The 19,434-nt window shown below is 41.2% G+C and overlaps 1 protein-coding gene and 1 long non-coding RNA gene across 3 annotated transcripts in view; both read right to left on the reverse strand.

Moving 5' to 3' along the window:
* The window catches only part of LOC126985740 (uncharacterized), a 21,073-nt gene extending 5,877 nt beyond the window's left edge, over nt 1-15,196 (reverse strand). For both annotated transcript variants that reach the window (XR_007738999.1, XM_050840979.1), the window contains exons 1-2: nt 15,022-15,196; nt 5,913-6,149 (exon numbers count right to left, since the gene is read on the reverse strand). Coding sequence is in view for 1 of the 2 variants with exons in the window: in XM_050840979.1 (XP_050696936.1) it covers nt 5,913-6,149; nt 15,022-15,160 (376 nt within the window). In the remaining variant the exon portion in view is untranslated. The remainder of the gene's footprint in view (nt 1-5,912; nt 6,150-15,021) is intronic.
* Nucleotides 119-1,058, reverse strand: LOC126985744 (uncharacterized). Its single transcript, XR_007739000.1, has 3 exons — nt 840-1,058; nt 687-788; nt 119-597 (listed from the first exon to the last, which is right to left on the reverse strand). It is a non-coding gene; the product is annotated as an uncharacterized LOC126985744 (long non-coding RNA).
* Nucleotides 15,197-19,434: the final 4,238 nt, after the last annotated feature.

Genomic DNA, 19,434 nt, shown 5'->3' on the forward strand with positions numbered 1-19,434 from the left:
TTAACCTGCCCTGCCTCACTCACGCACACACTCACACACACACACACACACACGCACAAAAAAAAAAAAAAAAATAAATAAAAAAAAAAAATAAAAATAAAAAAAAAAAATCCACAAGCACAAGCTACATCAATAATAAAAATAAATTGTAGTAGTAACAATAATAATAATAATAATAATAATAATAATAATAATAATAATAATAATAAACTGAGCAAACTCCCTTCCTGCCAGACACATACAAACCAGCTTATTGATCTTTAAGTGTGTGTGTGTGGTTTTTTGTTTTTTTTACAGTTGAGGAAACAGTTCAAGGGCAACAAATAGGAAAAAAAAAAAAATAAATAAATAAATAAAAAAAGCCTGCTACTCACTGCTCCCACAAAAGTGTCGAGAGTTGTGGCCGAAAGACAGGTCAATTTCCTTATTTTTTGTTCCTTCCCTTCAACTTCCTACCCACCAACACTGTCACCACAAACCACATACACTCAACACCTTCCCAGATCACCCACCAACCACACACACACTTACTTGGTCACTCAACACCTTCCCAGATCACCCACCAACCACACACACACTTACTTGGTCACTCAACACCTTCCCAGATCACCCACCAACCACACACACACTATATTGGTCACTCAACACCTTCCCAGATCACCCACCAACCACACACACACCATCACCTTCCCAGATCACCCACCAACCACACACACACTCACTTGGTCACTCAACACCTTCCCAGATCACCCACCAACCACACACACACTTACTTGGTCACTCAACACCTTCCCAGATCACCCACCAACCACACACACACTCACTTGGTCACTCAACACCTTCCCAGATCACCCACCACAAGGAAACTGAAGTCTTTTTGAACCAGCAGAAACTTAAAACAACCTCAGACCACAGTTAGAAAAAATAATGAAAAAAAAAAGCTAGTTTCCCAACCTCAACTCAGTAAGGTCAACTAACACCACACAGGTTAAAAAAAATAAATTAAGAAGGGATAAAAAAAAGGTCGCTGTCATCACTTCACCCTTCCAAAGAGACACAATTACCATTATCTTGATTAACCTGTTGACTGCGGATTTCCTACCAGAGGACATCACCAAGCTACAGAAATGAAAAAAAAATTGGCGGTTAAAATTCAATGAAGAAAAATGTTAAGTCCTGCACCTTGGGAGGGGATATCCAGCACACCAATACCACATGGGAAACACTCCACTATCCACCACAGAGGCAGAGAGAGACCTGGGAGTGTATGTTACCAGGCTACCAGTGAAGGGATATCCAGCACACCAATACCACATGGGAAACACCCCACTATCCACCACAGAGGCAGAGAAAGACCTAGGAGTGTATGTTACCAGGCTACCAGTGAAGGGATATCCAGCACACCAATACCACATGGGTAACACTCCACTATCCACCACAGAGGCAGAGAAAGACCTGGGAGTGTATGTTACCAGGCTACCAGTGAAGGGATATCCAGCATACCAATACCACATGGGTAACACTCCACTATCCACCACAGAGGCAGAGAAAGACCTGGGAGTGTATGTTACCAGGCTACCAGTGAAGGGATATCCAGCATACCAATACCACATGGGAAACATTCCACTATCCACCACAGAGGCAGAGAAAGACCTAGGAGTGTATGTTACCAGGCTACCAGTGAAGGGATATCCAGCACACCAATACGACATGGGAAACACTCCACTATCCACCACAGAGGCAGAGAAAGACATGGGAGTGTATGTTACCAGGCTACCAGTGAAGGGCAAATCCGTGCCAATCGCAGTGGACGGGTTAATAAGCTAATTTTCCCCCATACCCAGCCCTGTCCTGCCCCAAAAGATGACCTGATGTCCTCTCACAACACTCACAAGCAGAAGCACACAGCACCAGCAGAATAAAAGCATAGAAAGCACTCAAAATGATAAGCTATAAAACTCATTCTCACAAGCCGTTTTTTAGCTAAGCTCCACAACCCCTCGGCCAACCCTCCTCAACCCCCCCCACACAACACCAGGAAGTCGTAACCTATTCCAACAGAGGCAGTGGAGATGCAAACAAAGTACTCACTCTACCATGAATATTAATGAGGGGCGTCTGACGTCATCTCTGTCAGACACGATAGATTTAACAGAGTAATATGGGACTTGGAAGAGGTATATGTGACAGCAAAACAAATTACACATCCTCAAACCTCTCTGCATCCTGCCATAAATATCTGATAAGTGGCGGAAGTTGTAGGCATTTTCAGGGATAGTTTTATGACCCTGGTGACAGTTTTATGGCCTATGGTACTTGTAAGAGGTACATATGAGCACAAAACAAATAACCAGATTCACAAACCTCTCTGCATCCTGCCATAAATATCTGATAAGTGGCGGAAGTTGTAAGCATTTTCAGGGATAGTTTTATGACCCTGGTGACAGTTTTAATGTCTATGGGACTTGGAAGAGGTACATATCACTGCAAAACAAATTACCAGATTCACAAACCTCCCTTCATTCTGCCATAAATATCTGATAAGGCTCTGGTGGAAATTGACCTCTCTTTTGGTCACTCTTTACTTTTGTCCATTATGGGAGTGGTGAGTAGCAGCCTTTTTTTTCCCTACACTCTTTTTGTTGCCCTTGAGCTGTCTCCTTTGATATAAAAAATAATAATAAAAAAGTTGTAGGCAGGGAAGGAAGGAAGGAAGGAAAGAGGGAAGGAAGGAAGGAAGGAAGGAAGGAAGGAAAGAGGAAAGGAAGGAAGGAAGGAAGAAAGGAAAGAGGGAAGGAAGGAAGGAAGGAAGGAGGGACCCAGGTGACAGTTTTATGGCCCTGGTGTTAATCTGATGAGGTCTCTGCACTGTGAATGAAAGGTTTGTGAGAACCCCGACTTATCTCCTCCATAGCCTCTGGAAATAGCCGAGTCTACGCATCTGAGACTAAGGAAACCAGGAAGCAGGTGTGTGGGGTGACTTTACACAATACTGAAAATGTTTATCCTACCTTGACCTTAGGGAACCCAATCCTCATCAACTCCGTGCAAAGAATAGAAGAAAACAAGTAAAAAAATATTGCACTGAAACCATGAAATCACAGAAGCTGATCATGACATTTCTTTCTTCCGCCGCCGCTGCACTCCATGACTCGGCAGAATAGTGTTATATAAGAAGACGAGTGACGATACAGGAAATGAGGCAGAGGGGAAAAAATAAATTACTTTACTTTTTATAATGGCATAAAGACTGGGAGATGAGGAGGAGGTAAACAATGGTGCAGTTCAATAGTCTCCAGGATAATTAGGTTTGATTTTTTTTTACAAGTTGGCTCAAAGGCAACAAAAAGCATAGGGGGGGAAGCCTGCTACTTGCCGCTCCCACAACAGAAGAGAGTATAGTGTGGACCTGTAAAATGGTGGCTTGTTTTGCCATCCCTGTCCTCCCACATATTCGGGCAAAAACACACCTCACCTCAACCTTTCACACCTTCACTTCTACTTAATTCACATGATGAATGAAGGATCATTGTAAAGTACATACCCTTAACTGTCCTTTGACGTTAATTTAAAGACTATATGACCATTGCTAGAGGGAGTACAGAATATTGAAATAGGATCACTGAAAACACATTATTATAGACAGTTTTCCACCCCAAGTAGACTTCCCTTCTATGATTTAGTAATAAGAAGCATAACTTTTATACAGTTTATGTGAAACACACCCAAAACACTTAACTTCCGGGCTTTCCTGATGCCCTTGATGGGTGCTGAGGTCAAACGGCCCCCATCTTGTGGATGAAATTCACTGGAAGGTGAGAAGAGGTGGGATGTCTGGCGGACATCTTCTCAAAGCCAGCACAAGGCACACACTGACCAATAATTAGTCAAGAGAGCACGGTTGGGTATTGTTTGAAAGAAAACGACATGCTTACTCTACTTCAGCACAAACAAATTAAATGTGCCGGCGCGAAGTCAAAAAATGCCTTGTCGACTGTTGTCGACACCCGCGGTTTGAGCCCAGGCACCAGCTGTTGACTATTGTCGACACCCGCGCTTTAAGGGTTAACCAATATGCAAAAATGAATGACTGTTGCCTTTTGTAATGGAGTAAAGACTGAGAGATGATGAGGAGGTAAATAGGGGCAGGGTTCAATAGCTTCCGGGATAATTGTGTGTGGATTGGTGGGTGAAAATAACCAATACGCAAAAATAAATGACTTTGCTTTTTATAATGAAGTAAAGACTGGGAGATAACGAGGAGGTAAAGAATGGCAGAGTTCAATATTTTCCTGTTTGATTAGGTGTGATTGGTGGATGAAAATAAGAAATACGGTACAATATATGCTGGTATGTGATTTAAACACACACACACACACACACACACACACACACACACACACATGGCCCGGTAGCTCAGTGGATAGAGCGTCTGCCTCACAACCAGAAGGACCGGGGTTCAATTCCCCAACCGGGTGAAGATAAGTTGGGTTTATCTTCTTTCACGTGTAGCCCGTGTTCACCTACCAGTGAGTAGGTACGCGACATAAGGCGAGGAGTTGTGACCTCGTTGTCGCAGTGTGTTGTGTGTGAGTGGTCTCAGTCGTACCCAAAGATCGGTCACTGAACTCTGAGCTCCTTCCGTAGGGGAACGGCTGGCTGTCTTGAGAGACCCACAGCAGACCAAGAGGTGAATTACACACACATACACACACACACACACACACACACACACAATGATAGTAGATAAAATTGATAAAAGATTAGTTTGTATGGGACAGGAGCACAACAAGAAGACATTAAAGTAACTGATGAAGATAAGGTGTTTGAAGGTATATAAAAAGTCTTCCATATAGATGCCCTGAACCGTGAGAGGGAGATTGTTCACTATAAAACCTTACATGAATTTATGGCTGAGTTTGACCAACAGACGCACAGACAGGACCCCTCGAGTGTAGGTAATTTCCTGTATATCATAACTAGGTAAATACACACACACACACACACACACACACACTCACACACACATACGCATTAGAGGGCACTGACACGAACCTTAAACCCACATGCTCAAAAGATAAATAACCACACAGCAATCGCCTATTCACATCAAGATAGCGTGTGTGAAGTGATAAACAGAGCTATAAGAGAATTCCCTGAGCCTTCCCCTGAAATAATCAACGGGCAAACTGTAGATCACTTTACCCGAACTGAATCATGAGTGTCGTAAGTGTAGTAAACAATGATAGGATTAAATAATTAGTAAAGATATGGGCCTTGGCAAACTTGACCCAGATCCATTAAATCCATAGATAGTACAGGGTTAACAGATAAGAACCCACATACAAACACATGAGAAGATAAAAGTAACCTCTCATTTGTACAGAGATAGAATATACAACTGCATCCACAAACACACACAAAAAAAGAATGTTACTAAAAACAATGAAAAAACTACTGGTACGTACACACGCACACACACACACAGTCACCAGCCCCTTACACACACACACACACACACACATGTTCATACTCTCACACACACACACACACACACACACACACACACACACACACACACACACACACACACACACACACACACATGTTCATACTCTCACACACACACACACACACACACACACACATGTTCATACTCTCACACACACACACACACACAGTCACCAGCCCCTTACACACACACACACACGTTCATACTCTCATACACACACACACACACAAAATAAAAATAAAAAATAAAATAAAAAAGGAATTAAGAAAAAAACATACTACTTCTACACAAAAACCAAAACACACTCACTCACTCACTCATTCCCTTACACTCACAAACACAAAAACAAACAACACAACAAACGCTACTTCCAAACACAAACACCCGGTCGCACACTCACCATCGGCCGCCGAGATGAAGTGCTTGCCGTTGGCCGAGAACCCCCCGCTGGTGAGGTTTCCGGTGTGGCCCTTAAGCGACGTGAGGAGTTCGGGGTGGTTGAACTGTACCGATGCTGCCTTCCGCCAACTCCCGGCCTGTTGCTGCTGTTGCTGTTGTTTCTTTTTGCCTCCCTTTCCGCTGCTCTGCTTGCTGGAACTGTCGTCTTTCTGTTGCTGTTGCTGCTTCTTCTTCTGTCCTGCTTGTGGTGTGGGTGTGGGTGGGTGGGAATTTATGTGTGTGTGTGAGAGAGGGGGAGATAGTGTGTGTGATTGTGTGATTAGGAGGAGGAAAAAATGATATAATTAGTGTTTTTTCCTCTATTTGTATCATTTCTTGAGTCATCGTTTGTGTTCTGTGATGCGTATGTGTGCTGTGCTGTGTTGTGTGTGTGTGTGTGTGTGTGTGTGTGTGTATCAATTCACACACACACACACACACACACATGGTACATTCCTTTCTGCAGTGTATTTGTGTGAATGAATGTTTCCCTTAATACACCATTACAGCCAAGTCTTGTGTAACTCATTCAATGCTGAGATAAGCTATTCATATCCTCTCTGTAATGTGTAGTGACGATAAGTGTGTTTTTCCTCGTATTTATCAACATATAACTCTGAGTGACGTGGATAATGGAGTTGGTGTACATATATGTTGGTGTAATACTTAAAACAAACATGACTAGTAATATATATAACAGGATTAGAATAAAATGACTGGGAAGTGATGAATAGAAAAGAAAGTGTGAATGAATCGGCAAATGGGAGCAAGATGAAAATGAATAAACATAAATAAGAGAAATGCATAAGGAATCAGAAAGGAAAACGGCTTACAATGACAGGTGAAAGATATAGGTAATAATTAAGAATGAGCCGATAAACAGAGGACAAGTGTGAAGAGATAAGCGAATAAGAGTAAAAAGTAATGAGGAAAATAAAGAAAAACATAAATAAGAGAAACGCATAAGAAATCAGAAAGGAGAACGGCTTACAATGACATGTGTAAGGTAATTAAGAATGAGCCGATTAACAGAGGACAAGTGTGAAGAGATAAGAAAATAGGAGGAAAAGTAATGAGGAAAATAAAGAAAAACATAAATAAGAGAAACGCATAAGGAATCAGAAAGGAAAACGGCTTATATTAACAGGTGTAAGATATTATAATTAAGAATGAGCCGATAAACAGAGGACAAGTGTGAAGAAATAAGCAAATAGGAGGAAAAGTAATGAGGAAAATAAAGAAAAACATAAATAAGAGAAACGCATAAGGAATCAGAAAGGAAAACGGCTTACATTGACAGGTTTAAGATATTATAATTAAGAATGAGCTGATTAACAGAGGACAAGTGTGAAGAGATAAGAAAATAGGAGGAAAAGTAATGAGGAAAATAAACAAAAACATAAGAAATCAGAAAGGAGAACGGCTTACATTGACAGGTGTAAGATATAATAATTAAGAATGAGCCAATTAACAGAGGGCAAGTGTGAAGAGATAAGAAAATAGGAGGAAAAGTAATGAGGAAAATAAAGAAAAACATAAATGACAGAAATGTATAAGGAATCAGAAAGGAGAACGGCTTATATTGACAGGTGTAAAATAAATAAATGAGAATAAGCTGATAAATACAAGACAAGTGTAAATAAATAAGTAAATTCAGTAAAATATAATAAAATGGAAAGCAAAATAAATATCTAAGCACATATGGAATTAGAAAGGAAAACGGGTACTGAGAAGATAAACATACAGTACTAATATCATTTTTAAACATCATCGCTATCACTAAAATAATGTGACGGAGAGAAGAAAGGAGAGGACACATGAACCTAACCTAATATGAAATAAATATCATAACACATAAGGAAAACAGGTGATATTGAGAAGATAAACATACAGTACTAATATTATTTTTAAACATCGTCGCTACCACAACTAAGATAATATGAGAGAGAGAGAAGAAAGGAGAGGAGAGGATGCATGAACCTAACCAAATACTTACTGTCTCTCAATCTCTCTCACCCACACCCACACACACACACATCGCTACCATAACTAAGATAATATGAGAGAGAGAGAAGAAAGGAGAGGAGAGGATGCATGAACCTAACCAAATACTTACTGTCTCTCAATCTCTCTCACCCACACCCACACACACACACATCGCTACCATAACTAAGATAACATGACAGAGAGGAGAAGAAAGGAGAGGAGAGGATGCATGAACCTAACCAAATACTTACTCTGTCTCTCAATCTCTCTCACCCACACCCACACACACACATCGCTACCATAACTAAGATAATATGACAGAGAGGAGAAGAAAGGAGAGGAGAGGATGCATGAACCTAACCAAATACCTACTGTCTCTCAATCTCTCTCTCTCACGTGCACACATACGCATTAGGGAGCACTGACTCAAACCTTAACCCACATGTTCCAAAGATAAACAGACACACACCACAATCCGACAATCCCTATTCACCTCAAGATAGTGTGTAAAATCATGCCACTGAGAGGAGGAGGAGGAGGAGGGATCTGTCTGCTCTACTGTACCAGATAACAAGAATGATAAGAATGTAGCCAATGAGATGAGTTCTGACATTTCCAAGAGAGAGGAAGTGAAATGTTAGGAAGAATATGCAGGGAGGGTGAGTGGGAGAGAGAGAGAGAGAGAGAGAGAGAGAGAGAGAGAGAGAGAGAGAGAGAGAGAGAGAGAGAGAGAAGAAACAGAAATAAACACAATACATCTATGAAAAGTGTAAATAACTAACCAAATAAAACTAAACAAATATAACAAGAGTAAAACAAGGATTGAGAACAAGTTATCGAAGAGAAAAAGTGTAATTAAACAAGGAAATAAAAGTAAACAAACATAGAAATCAAAACCCCAAAGGAATAGACACTCGACACACACAAGGAACGGAAAGGGATCATAAGTCATATATAAAGGGATCATAAGTTATATATACTGAACAAGAGTCACGCAGAAAGGGGTTAGATTCTGTGCAAGAGGCGGCGGAGTTGTCGTCACATGCAGAAGTTCCACATATTTAGATAACGACGCAGATGTTGTGATAAGTGTTTTTTTTCCTTCCTCCTCCTTCAGACTGGAGGAAAGATGATGCAAGAAAAGGAATGCTGGGAAATTAAATGTTGCGTCAGTGTTAATGGAGAGGAGGAAATGTGTGAGAATGAAGGACAGATAGATAAAAGGAAGAAAAAGGATGAAAGAAAAGAAGGAGATGAAAGAAAAGAAGGAGAGGAAAGAAAAGAGAGGAAGGAAAAAGTAGAAAGGAGAGAAAACAGGGAAAAGAAGAGAAAGTAGAAGGGTGGAAATAAAAGAAAGTAGAAAGGAGGAAATAAGGAAAAGGAAGAAAAGAGGAAGGGAAAGTAGAAAGGAGAGAAAATAAGGAAAAGAAAGAAAAGAGGAAGGGAAAGTAGAAAGGAGAGAAAATAAGGAAAAGAAAGAAAAAGGGAAGAGAAAGTAGAAAGGAGACAAAATAAGGAAAAGAAAGGAAAATGGAAGGGAAAAGTAAGTAGAAAGGAGAGGAAAATAATGAAAAGAAAGGGAAGAGAAAGTAGAAAGGAAAAGAAAGAGAAAGTAGGCAAAGGAGAGGAAAAAAAGGGAAGAGAAAGTAGAGGAGAGGAAATAAGGAAAAGAAAGAAAAGGGAAGGGGAGAGAAAGTAGGGAAAGGAGAGGAAATAAAGAAAACAAGGAAAAAGGGAGGGAAAAGAAAGTAAAAGGAGAGGAAAAATAATGAAAGGAAGGAAAGTGAGGAAGAAAGGAAAGGAAAATTAAAACATATATAAAAGAAAAATGTGAGGAATGGAGGAAAAAAATATTGAAAGGACAAAAAAAATAAAATAAATAAATAAAAGTAAACAGAAAATGGAGCTACCTCACTTACGAAAACAAACACACACACACACACCTTCACCAGGAGGATCAACCATGATTCTATTACATCCCCTGATCTTCCTTCACTGCACCCCGATCCTACACTAAAGCATTCTGACTCTCCCCTAAACCCCAACTTCATAGGCTTAAAAACAATCTAAGCCTATAATTTTGTGATATCTAAATTCTCTGGGCATTAGGGATTGGGTTAGCACATAAGGGTGGAGGGGTATCAGGTTACCACAGAAGGGATTAAGGAAGGGAGGGGGCTAGGTCACCACATATAAGGGGGTATGTTTTAATTTGAGAGGGGGAGAGGGGGTGGAGTGCTGTTTTGTGGGTGATCGGTTGTATTTTGTCTACGTTAGGTTAGGTTAGGTTTGCGTAGAAAATGGAGCAACGAGCGTGAGAAAGGGGTGACGTTACGATTATGTACTTTTGATGTTAGTGTTGATATTTTGTTTATTATCTGCCATTATATGACAAGTTTGCTTTAAGTTTTTTTCTTTTTCTCAGGTTCCAATTTAAGGGGGGCTGGGTTTCCATCAGAGGTTACATAACTACAAAAGTGGGCTTGGTGTCTATCTAGGTCACGTTACATCATATGACAACCAAACTGAGTAGCAACGCAGAAATTGTAGGGGAGGTCAGGGCAGGGAAAGAACCAGGTGGCGAGATAAAACTAGAGTATTTGCCAGAGCAGGGTGGAGTACAGATGGCAAAAAAAAAGAGCACTGAACACCAATGAGCGGATTCAACGGTACCCACCCAACCAACACAACACGTCTATGGATGGCGCTCAAATTCTGTTAAATCAATCCATGGGTGTTTGATACTTTTTTTGGCAGACTGTACACTAACACCTGAGAGACAACCAGGTGGAGAGGTAGACTTGGAACCTTTACCGGGGCAGGATGGAGTACACTAGCACCAGACAGAGAACCAATTGGAGATGAAATTAGAACCTTTGTCAGAGCGGGATGGAGTACACTAACACCAGACAGAGAACCAGGTGGAGAGGTGAAATTAGAACCTTTGCTGGGGTAGGATGGAGTACACTAACACCAGACAGAGAACCAGGTGGAGAGGTGAAATTAGAACCTTTGCTGGGGTAGGATGGAGAAAACTAACACCAGACAGAAAACCAGGTGGAGAGGTGGAATTAGAACCTTTGTCAGAGCGGGATGGAGTACACTAACACCAGACAGAGAACCAATTGGAGATGAAATTAGAACCTTTGTCAGAGTGGGATGGAGTACACTAACACCAGACAGAGAACCAGGTGGAGAGGTGAAATTAGAACCTTTGATGGGGCAGGATGGAGTACACTAACACCAGACAAAGAACCAGGTGGAGAGGTGGAATTAGAACCTTTGTCAGAGTGGGATGGAGTACACTAACACCAGACAGAGGACCAGGCGGAGATGAAATTAAACCCTTTGCTATGGCGGGCTGGAGTACACTAACACCAGACAAGAGAACCCGGAATAGATAAATTTAAAAGAATAATTAGAGACCTTGGTTATGCAGTAGACTACCAATAGCTGAGGAGAAGGATAAGAATGATTAGTTAGTCATCACCGCAGCAAGACATCACAGTGCATTTCTCTATCATTGGATCAGGCTAGTCCAGGAGTGGTTGTTTTTACCCCTAGAGTTAATTTCAGCCTCATCCTCCCTCTTCTTCCATTGTTGTATTGAGTGTTGGTTTAATTGTTTTGCTTTGTGTTTTCCTTCACTTTATATGAGGAGGTGGAGGCATGAAGGAATGAATAAGGAGGTGGAATGTCTGAATGAGGTAGTGGAATGTATTGAGATGTTGAAAGTATACATATTTGGTGGTGGTATGTAGGAAGGTAGTGGTATGTCAGTGGTATGTGTGAAATGGTATATGTAGGTAGTGTTATATGTAAGTAAGATGGTGTTAGATAAGTGATATGACAAAAGAGAAGTGCTGACATAAATAAAGTATAATGGTATGCCGTTGATATGTCTAAGGTAGTGTGGTATGCAGGTTGTATGTATAAGCTGGTAAGTTGAGAGGTTGACCCAAGGATAAACTGAGATTCTGCCCAAGGAGACAAAACAAGTGTGGGATGCAGACAGACAGACAAACAGATGACTCCACGTTAGTTTAGAAGGATCATAATGTTAGTTCAGTTCTGCAGCCACGACGAAGGGCTTAGCATAGACATGAAGAAGAAGCTTTAGGAGGTAGAGATTGTGGTGTTGTTAGGTTATTCTTGTACATTCATTGACACACACAAAAGAAAGATGAGATATGACAACAAAAGGAGGAGGAGCAAGAGGAGGAGGACTATGAAGAGGAAGAGGAGGAGGAGGCAGATTATGAAGAGGAAGAGGAGGAGGAGGACTATGAAGAGGAGGAAGAGGGAGGAGGACTACGGTATGAAGAGGAAGAGGAGGATGACTATGAAGAAGAAGAGTGAGGAGGAGGATGACTATGAAGAGAAGAAGAAGGAGGAGGAAGACTATGTAGAGAAAGAGGAGGACAACTACGGTATGAAGAGGAAGAGGAAGAGGAGGATGACTATGAAGAAGAAGAGTGAGGAGGAGGATGACTATGAAGAAAGAAGGAGGAGGAAGAGGAGGAGGAGGAGCCAATTCATCCCTCCTGACAATAGCAATACACAGAAACACTAGCTTAGAAACATTGGCAATACAGTTACAACCATGACTATTACTACTACTGTTACTGATAAAAATAATGACGGGAAAAATATATATACCTGACCCAATAACTGTCAGTCTCTCTCTCTCTCTCTCTCTCTCTCTCTCTCTCTCTCTCTCTCAAATTCATAGGCAGGACAGGCAGGAGAACCAGACACAGAATTGAAGCAGACTAAAGCAAGGTCAACTAACAAATTCTCCTAGTCTCTCTCTCTCTCTCTCGAACTATTTTCCTTGCTGTATCCTGTGTCCTTTACTTCTACTGTCAATACTCCATAATCAAGAAGCTAATCACACCTCATTTCCTGACAGGGCTGAATAATAATTACTTTAACCTAACCTTACATAACGCTGCTCTAATATTTTGTAAGTCATGCACACACACACACACACACACACACACACGGAGCAGAAGGTAGTTTTCAATGTGTTATCACCTTTAAATCATTACCTATCTACCTAACCTAAGATTGCATACACACACACACACACTTCAAAAGGTATCAGTTCCTATTGTCTTATCACCTTTAAACAATTACTTTCGGTACCTTTTTTATCTACACACACACACACACACACACACACACAGAAGGTATCAGTTTTAATTATGCAGCCTTCTTTAAACCATTAACTACCTACCTATGCACACACACACACACATTTCAGGGAACATAACTTAGCAATATTTTTCTATCACAAACTGATCACTTGTTTTTCTTTTCTATTCTACAAACACAAACAGAAACACAAAGCCAGAAGAGGAGGAGGAAGTGGAAGTGGGTGGGAAGGTGGCTGGGGGGTGGGGCAGTGACCTGGTCAAGCCTCCAGACAGTTAACTTGACACACATTACCACCATGACACTAATGACCTCTCAGCCACCCAATACTGACCCCCTATGGCAATATGGTGACCTGACACTGCCCCCTGTGGTCCTTCAACCCCCAGGCCCTCCATGGCACAAGGGGGGAGGGGGGAAGAATGTTATGGGAACTATGACCCTTGAATGCTAGCCCCAGAAAGTAGGAAGTGGGGTTATAAAGGTCAATTCCAGGCTCTATTCCATTCCAAGCTAATAATAAGGGAGGAGGGATGTAGGTAAAGGGAAGGGAAGGGAAGGGAACACATGCGAGGAAGAGAATGCTATGCCAGATTAGGACTATGAGGGAAATAGGCAAGCATTGGTTTAGTAATAGGGTGGTGGGGGAATGGAATAGACCCAGCAATCACATAGTGAGTGCAGGGATGATAGCTTGTTTGAAAAGTAGACTTGATAGCTACATGGACGAGGATGACAGGTGGTAGGGGGGGGGGGGGGGAATCCAACATTAACAATTACACTTGATTCACTTCCCTCCCCTGCACACTCGGCTCCCCCGTCCCCCCAACAGCCAACACAAATATGCGTTTTATGCACCTGAAAAGTGCCCTGCGCATTATTGTCCAAATCCAGATCCAGAATCCCGAGCTGCCTTGTGCAGGCCATGCAGCCTCTTGCAGTCTCCCTATATTCCTATGTTCTTATGTAGGAAGTGGGTGTTTGGAGGTCAATTCCAGGCTCCATTCCCATTCCATGCTAAAAGTAAGGGAGGAGGGACATAGGTAAGGGTAGGAATGTAGGTAGAGGGAAGGTGAGGGAGCACATGTGAGGAAGAGGATGCCATGCCAGATGTATGGAGAGGGTGTTTGGAGGTCAATTCCAGGCTAAGGGGAAGGGAGTAGGTAAAGGGAGATGAGTAATAAGGGAGGGAAGAGGGAGGGGGAAGATAATGTTATGCCAGGAACACTATAATGCCCAAGAAATAGGAAGTATGGTTAAAGGGGTCAATTCCAGGCTGCATTACCATTCCAGGTCCAGGGTAAGGGAGATATAGGTAAAAGGAGGAAGATAGGGAGGGCGAAAAAAGGGAGGGAAGAGGAAGGGGGGGAAAACAAGTCATCCCAGGAATACTGTAATGCCCAAGAAATACATTAAGTACAGTTTAGGAGGTCAATTCCAGGGCGCATTCCCATTCCAGGTCCAGGATAAGGGAGGAGGTAAAGGGAGATTAGTAAGAAGGGAGGGAAAAAAATGCCATGCCGGGAATACGATAATACCCTAAAATTACAGCAAGTGGGTATTTAGGGGTTCAATTCCAAGGTGCATTCCCATTCCAGGTCAGAGGGGAAGGGAAGAAGATAGTAAGGGAGAAAAAAGGGATGGAAAAGGAAGGGAGGAAAAAAATGCCATGCCGGGAAAACTGTAATGCCCTAAAAATACAGAAAGTGGGTATTTAAGGGTTCAATTCCAGGGCGCATTCCCATTCCAGGCCAAAGGGGAACACAAAAACAAAGGGTGACAAACAAACAGGGAGTAAAAATAACAAAAATAACAAAAATAAATAAAACACGAGGTAGCTTCGAGGCGGAAACCTAGGAACTTAAGCCGCCAGCACTCTCCCACAGGACACAAAACTCCCATTTCCCGCCATATTACACGATACTCACCGCTCTTGTCCCGCGTGTCGCCGCCCTGGGCCTGGGAGCGTCGCATGAGCCATAATAGAACGATCACAGTGGCCCCGACGACTAGGGAAATGAAAAACATGGTGGGATCGGCGGCGGCGTGTGTGTCCGCTCCCGCCATGGTGAGTGATGACGTCACGGCCACGTGTTGGCCAATCAGCGCGTGACCTGCGGGGATGAAACGCGCGCCAGGGCAAAACAATAACAAGGGGAAAATCAATGGGTTATTTTAACTTTTTTACCTGTTATTTCATGTCATTTTATCTATTTTATTTTTCCGGGGGTTTTGGTATGATTGTCTTCCTCTATGGTAAGCGTTGAGGACTTGAGAGTACGATTGCAGTATGAAAATCACTTTTACAATAACAACAGGGAAATCAATGGCTTATTTTCACTTTTTTACCTGTTATTTCACGTCATTTTATCTATTTTATTTTTCCGGGGGTTTTGGTATGATTGTCTTCCTCTATGGTAAGCGTTGAGGACTTGAGAGTACGATTACAGTATGAAAATCACTCTTTTACAATAACAACAGGGAAATCAATGGCTTATTTTAGCTTTTTTATATGTTTTTTGATGTGGTTTAGTTGATTTTATTTTTCCGGGTAGTTTGGTATGATTTTTCTGTCCATAGTAAGCGCTGAGGAGTTGAGAGTACAATAACATTATGAAAATCACTCTTTTACGATAACAACAGGAAAATCAATGGGTTATTTTCACTATTTTAACTGTTATTTCACGTGGTTTTCTCTGTTTTAATTTTCCAGGTGGTTTTGGGTTATTTTATTGACCTTTAGTGACCCTTTTGGGAGCATTAGTGGTCAGGGGAAAACAATATACGGATACCACTAGCTTCTTATTGCTTATTTTCACCAGATATTTCACGTAACTTTATCTATTTTATTATTCCTAGTGATTCTGTACTATTTTATTCCCCTTTAGCAACTGTTAGGAACTTATATGACCCACAACAAACCATCAATCAATCAATCAATTAACTATGTATTCAGCAACTCTCCTCACTCGCTCTATCCATGTCTTAATTCTCTATTCCCGGTAATACTCCTTTTTCTTATTGCTCACTCCAGCGATGATTCATTATGCAGGAGAGCGTGTATATCCGCTTCTCGATAAACGTTGTTGGGAGTGACGGTACGAGGAAAAGAAGATGATGATGATGGTGAAGATGACGCAAAAGGAAATAGAGAAAGGGGAGCACTTTCCCGCTATTTCCTAAGCCTTCGAGGAATTAACTATATGAAGAGGGTGTGTGGGTGGGAGAGAGAGAGAGAGAGAGATTTACATAGATTTACATAGAAAATCAGACCACACAGACCCCATGGTCCAGACTTGGTGGTCTGTCCTTAAACCTAAGTGATTTTACATTAATCAGAAGACTCCAAAACGTTGCATTTCTACTCTAGTTGATATTAAGTTGAAGGAAGTGACGGTCGAGCTTATTTTTGAAGGAGTCAATCGTGTTACACTGGACCACTGATGATGGGAGCTTATTCCATTCTCGCACTACAACGTTGGTGAAGAAAAATTTGGTGCAGTCTGAATTTACTTGTCTACATCTGAGTTTTACGCCATTGTTCCTCGTGCGCAAAGTGTCATCGATCATAAACAATGTTGATCTGTCTACATTCGTGAAACCATTAAGTATTTTAAAACATTCGATCAGTTTTCCTCCAGGCGACGTTTCTCAAGAGAACATGTTAAGGGTAGAAAGCATTTCTTCGTAGGATTTGTTGCGCAAGGAAGGGATAATTTTCGTTGCCGGACGCTGATCACCTTCTAATTTAGCAATATCCTTTGCATGGTGAGGAGACCAAAACTGTACCGCATATTCCAAGTGGGGTCTGACTAAACTGTTGTAGAGCGGGAGTATTACATCTTTATTCTTAAATAAAAAGTTTCTTTTAATGAAGCCCAACATTCTGTTCGCTTTATTTGCTGCATCGATGCATTGCTGTGAGAATTTGAGGTTTGACGCGATTTTGACCCCCAAGTCCTTGACGCATTGAACGCTTTTGAGTTTAACGCCGCGCATTTCGTAATCAAACTTTTTATTCCTCGTTCCAACTTGAAGGACCTGGCACTTGTCTACGTTAAAGGGCATCTCCCATCTATCCGACCAAGCTGAAATTTTGTGCAAATCCTCTTGGAGGCTTTGCCTGTCTTCGTCAGTGAGAACCGAGTTACCAATCTTTGTGTCGTCTGCAAATTTACTAATGCGGTTATTGAGTCCAACATCCACGTCGTTGATGTAAATAATGAAGAGCACTGGGCCAAGAACCGAGCCCTGAGAGAGAGAGATTAAATGGAGCTCTTTTCTTACAGTAGAGGAAACAGTTCAAGTGTGTGTGTGTGTGTGTGTGTGTGTGTGTGTGTGTGTAACTGGAGATGGCAGAGTAGATGAAGGAAAGATTGACAGGACTTAAGAGAGAGAGAGATAAAAGAAGATAGGGAGAAAGAGAGTATAGAAGGAATTAAGACAAGGGAAAATAAAATACTGTATAGCTAGGTGAAGGAGGAAGAAGAAGAAGAAGAAGAAGGGCTAAGAGAAGATGGATAGGATAGAGATAACAAAAAGAATAAAAACAAATCAAGAAGAACAAGTAGAACGAGAAAACATGAAACAAACACAAAAAAAACAAGCGCAAGAACAAGAAAAATCATAGAATTAACAACGACACGAAAAGAAAGAAAAATAATATAGTGTTTATTGAAAGGATGAAGGGATGGAATGAAGGGTGTAGGAAGAGAGAGGATGAAGGGAGGAATGAATTAAGGATGGAAGGAAAGAAGTAGAAATGAAGGAAGTAGAAACAGGGTGAAGGAAGAAATGAAGGGAGTAGAAAGATTAAAAAAGGTGAAGAATGGAACTCGTCTATCCTTTTTTTTTTTTTTTTTTACAGTAGAGGAAGCAGTTCAAGTGTGTGTGTGTGTGTGTGTGTGTGTGTGTGTGTGTGTGTGTGTGTGTGAGGATAAATAGGATAGATAGTTTATTAAAAGAATGAAGGGTGTAGGAAGAAAGAGGATGAAGGGAGGAAGGAATTAAGGGAGGAAGGAAAGATGTTGAAATAAAGGGAGAAGGGAGTCCACCAATTTCCCGCCATTTCCTATAAGCCTTTTAAGCGAGGAGGGTGTGTGCGTGTGTGTGTGCGTGTGTGAGAGAGCGAGGATGATATTAATTAATGGAGTTCGTTTATTATGTTTCTTCTTTTCTTACAGTAGAGGAAACAGTTCAAACGGAAATAGAAAATCGAGTCCACCACTTCGCTATTCCCATAAGCCTTCAAGGAACTATGCGAGGAGGGTGTGTGCGTGTGTGTGTGTGTGTGTGTGTGTGTGTGTGTGTGAGGGGATGTGCTCGTTAATGGAACTCGTTTATCCTGTTTTAATTAGAATAAGCTTAACCTCAGGCGGAGATGGTGATAATGTAGCCAACTTGATGAATACTTATACATACTTAAATACTTATAAATTCCTTCCATCCTTCGTAGATTAACATGCCCTCCATTTCCTTCTATTTTTATTCCCCGTCCACTGTTGTGTTCATGATTCCGAGTGAGTTCAGGTGTACGACAATCACAATATCCGTCTCTTAGCTTTTTGTTTTGTTTCAGTAAATATGTGCTCTTAATTTCTTGCTATTTTGATACCCCGTCTTAAATATCGTTGTGTGCCTGGAAGTATGCAAAGGATAAGATATTTTTCACTTTTGTACAACTGAGAATGTTCATTGAAGCCGCTTTGGGTGTTCTGCTTCTTTATAATGGTAAAAAGAATCATAAACTGCCCGCCTTAAACTTTTCATCATTATTTTTTTTTTTTACAGCAGAGGACAGTGCAAGGGCGTAAAAAAAAAAAAATAATAATAAAGAAAAATAAAGAAAAAAAAGCCCGTTACTTACCGCTCCTAAACTGTAACAGAAAGTATGATTTACTGAATGTATTATTAAAGTATACATCCATGCAATTAAGTTTCCAGAGATGTGTTTGGCATTTAAGTACTTGAGCATTTAGTATTTGAATATATTTTAAGGTATTTGTGCCCAGAAGTGACGTCAGGGGGGTTATGGGTGAACTACGCCTTGCCTCAGCGCTCATCTTAGTATCTTTACCAATTTTTAGAACTTGTTAGGTAAGAATTCCGAGTTTCCAGTAATGTATATGTTTTTTAAGTACTTGAGCATTTAGTATTTGAATATATTTTAAGGTATTTGTGCCCATTATTGACGTCAGGGGGGTTATGGGTGAGCTACGCCTTGCCTCAGCGCTCATCTCCGTACGTCGAATCTCTACCAATTTTTAGAACTTGCATATATATAAGAATCCATTATCCCGAGACACTGAAAACTGATTGATTGATTGATTGATAGTTTATTG

This window comes from Eriocheir sinensis, chromosome 60 (assembly GCF_024679095.1).
Source record: "Eriocheir sinensis breed Jianghai 21 chromosome 60, ASM2467909v1, whole genome shotgun sequence".
NCBI lineage: Eukaryota > Metazoa > Arthropoda > Malacostraca > Decapoda > Varunidae > Eriocheir > Eriocheir sinensis.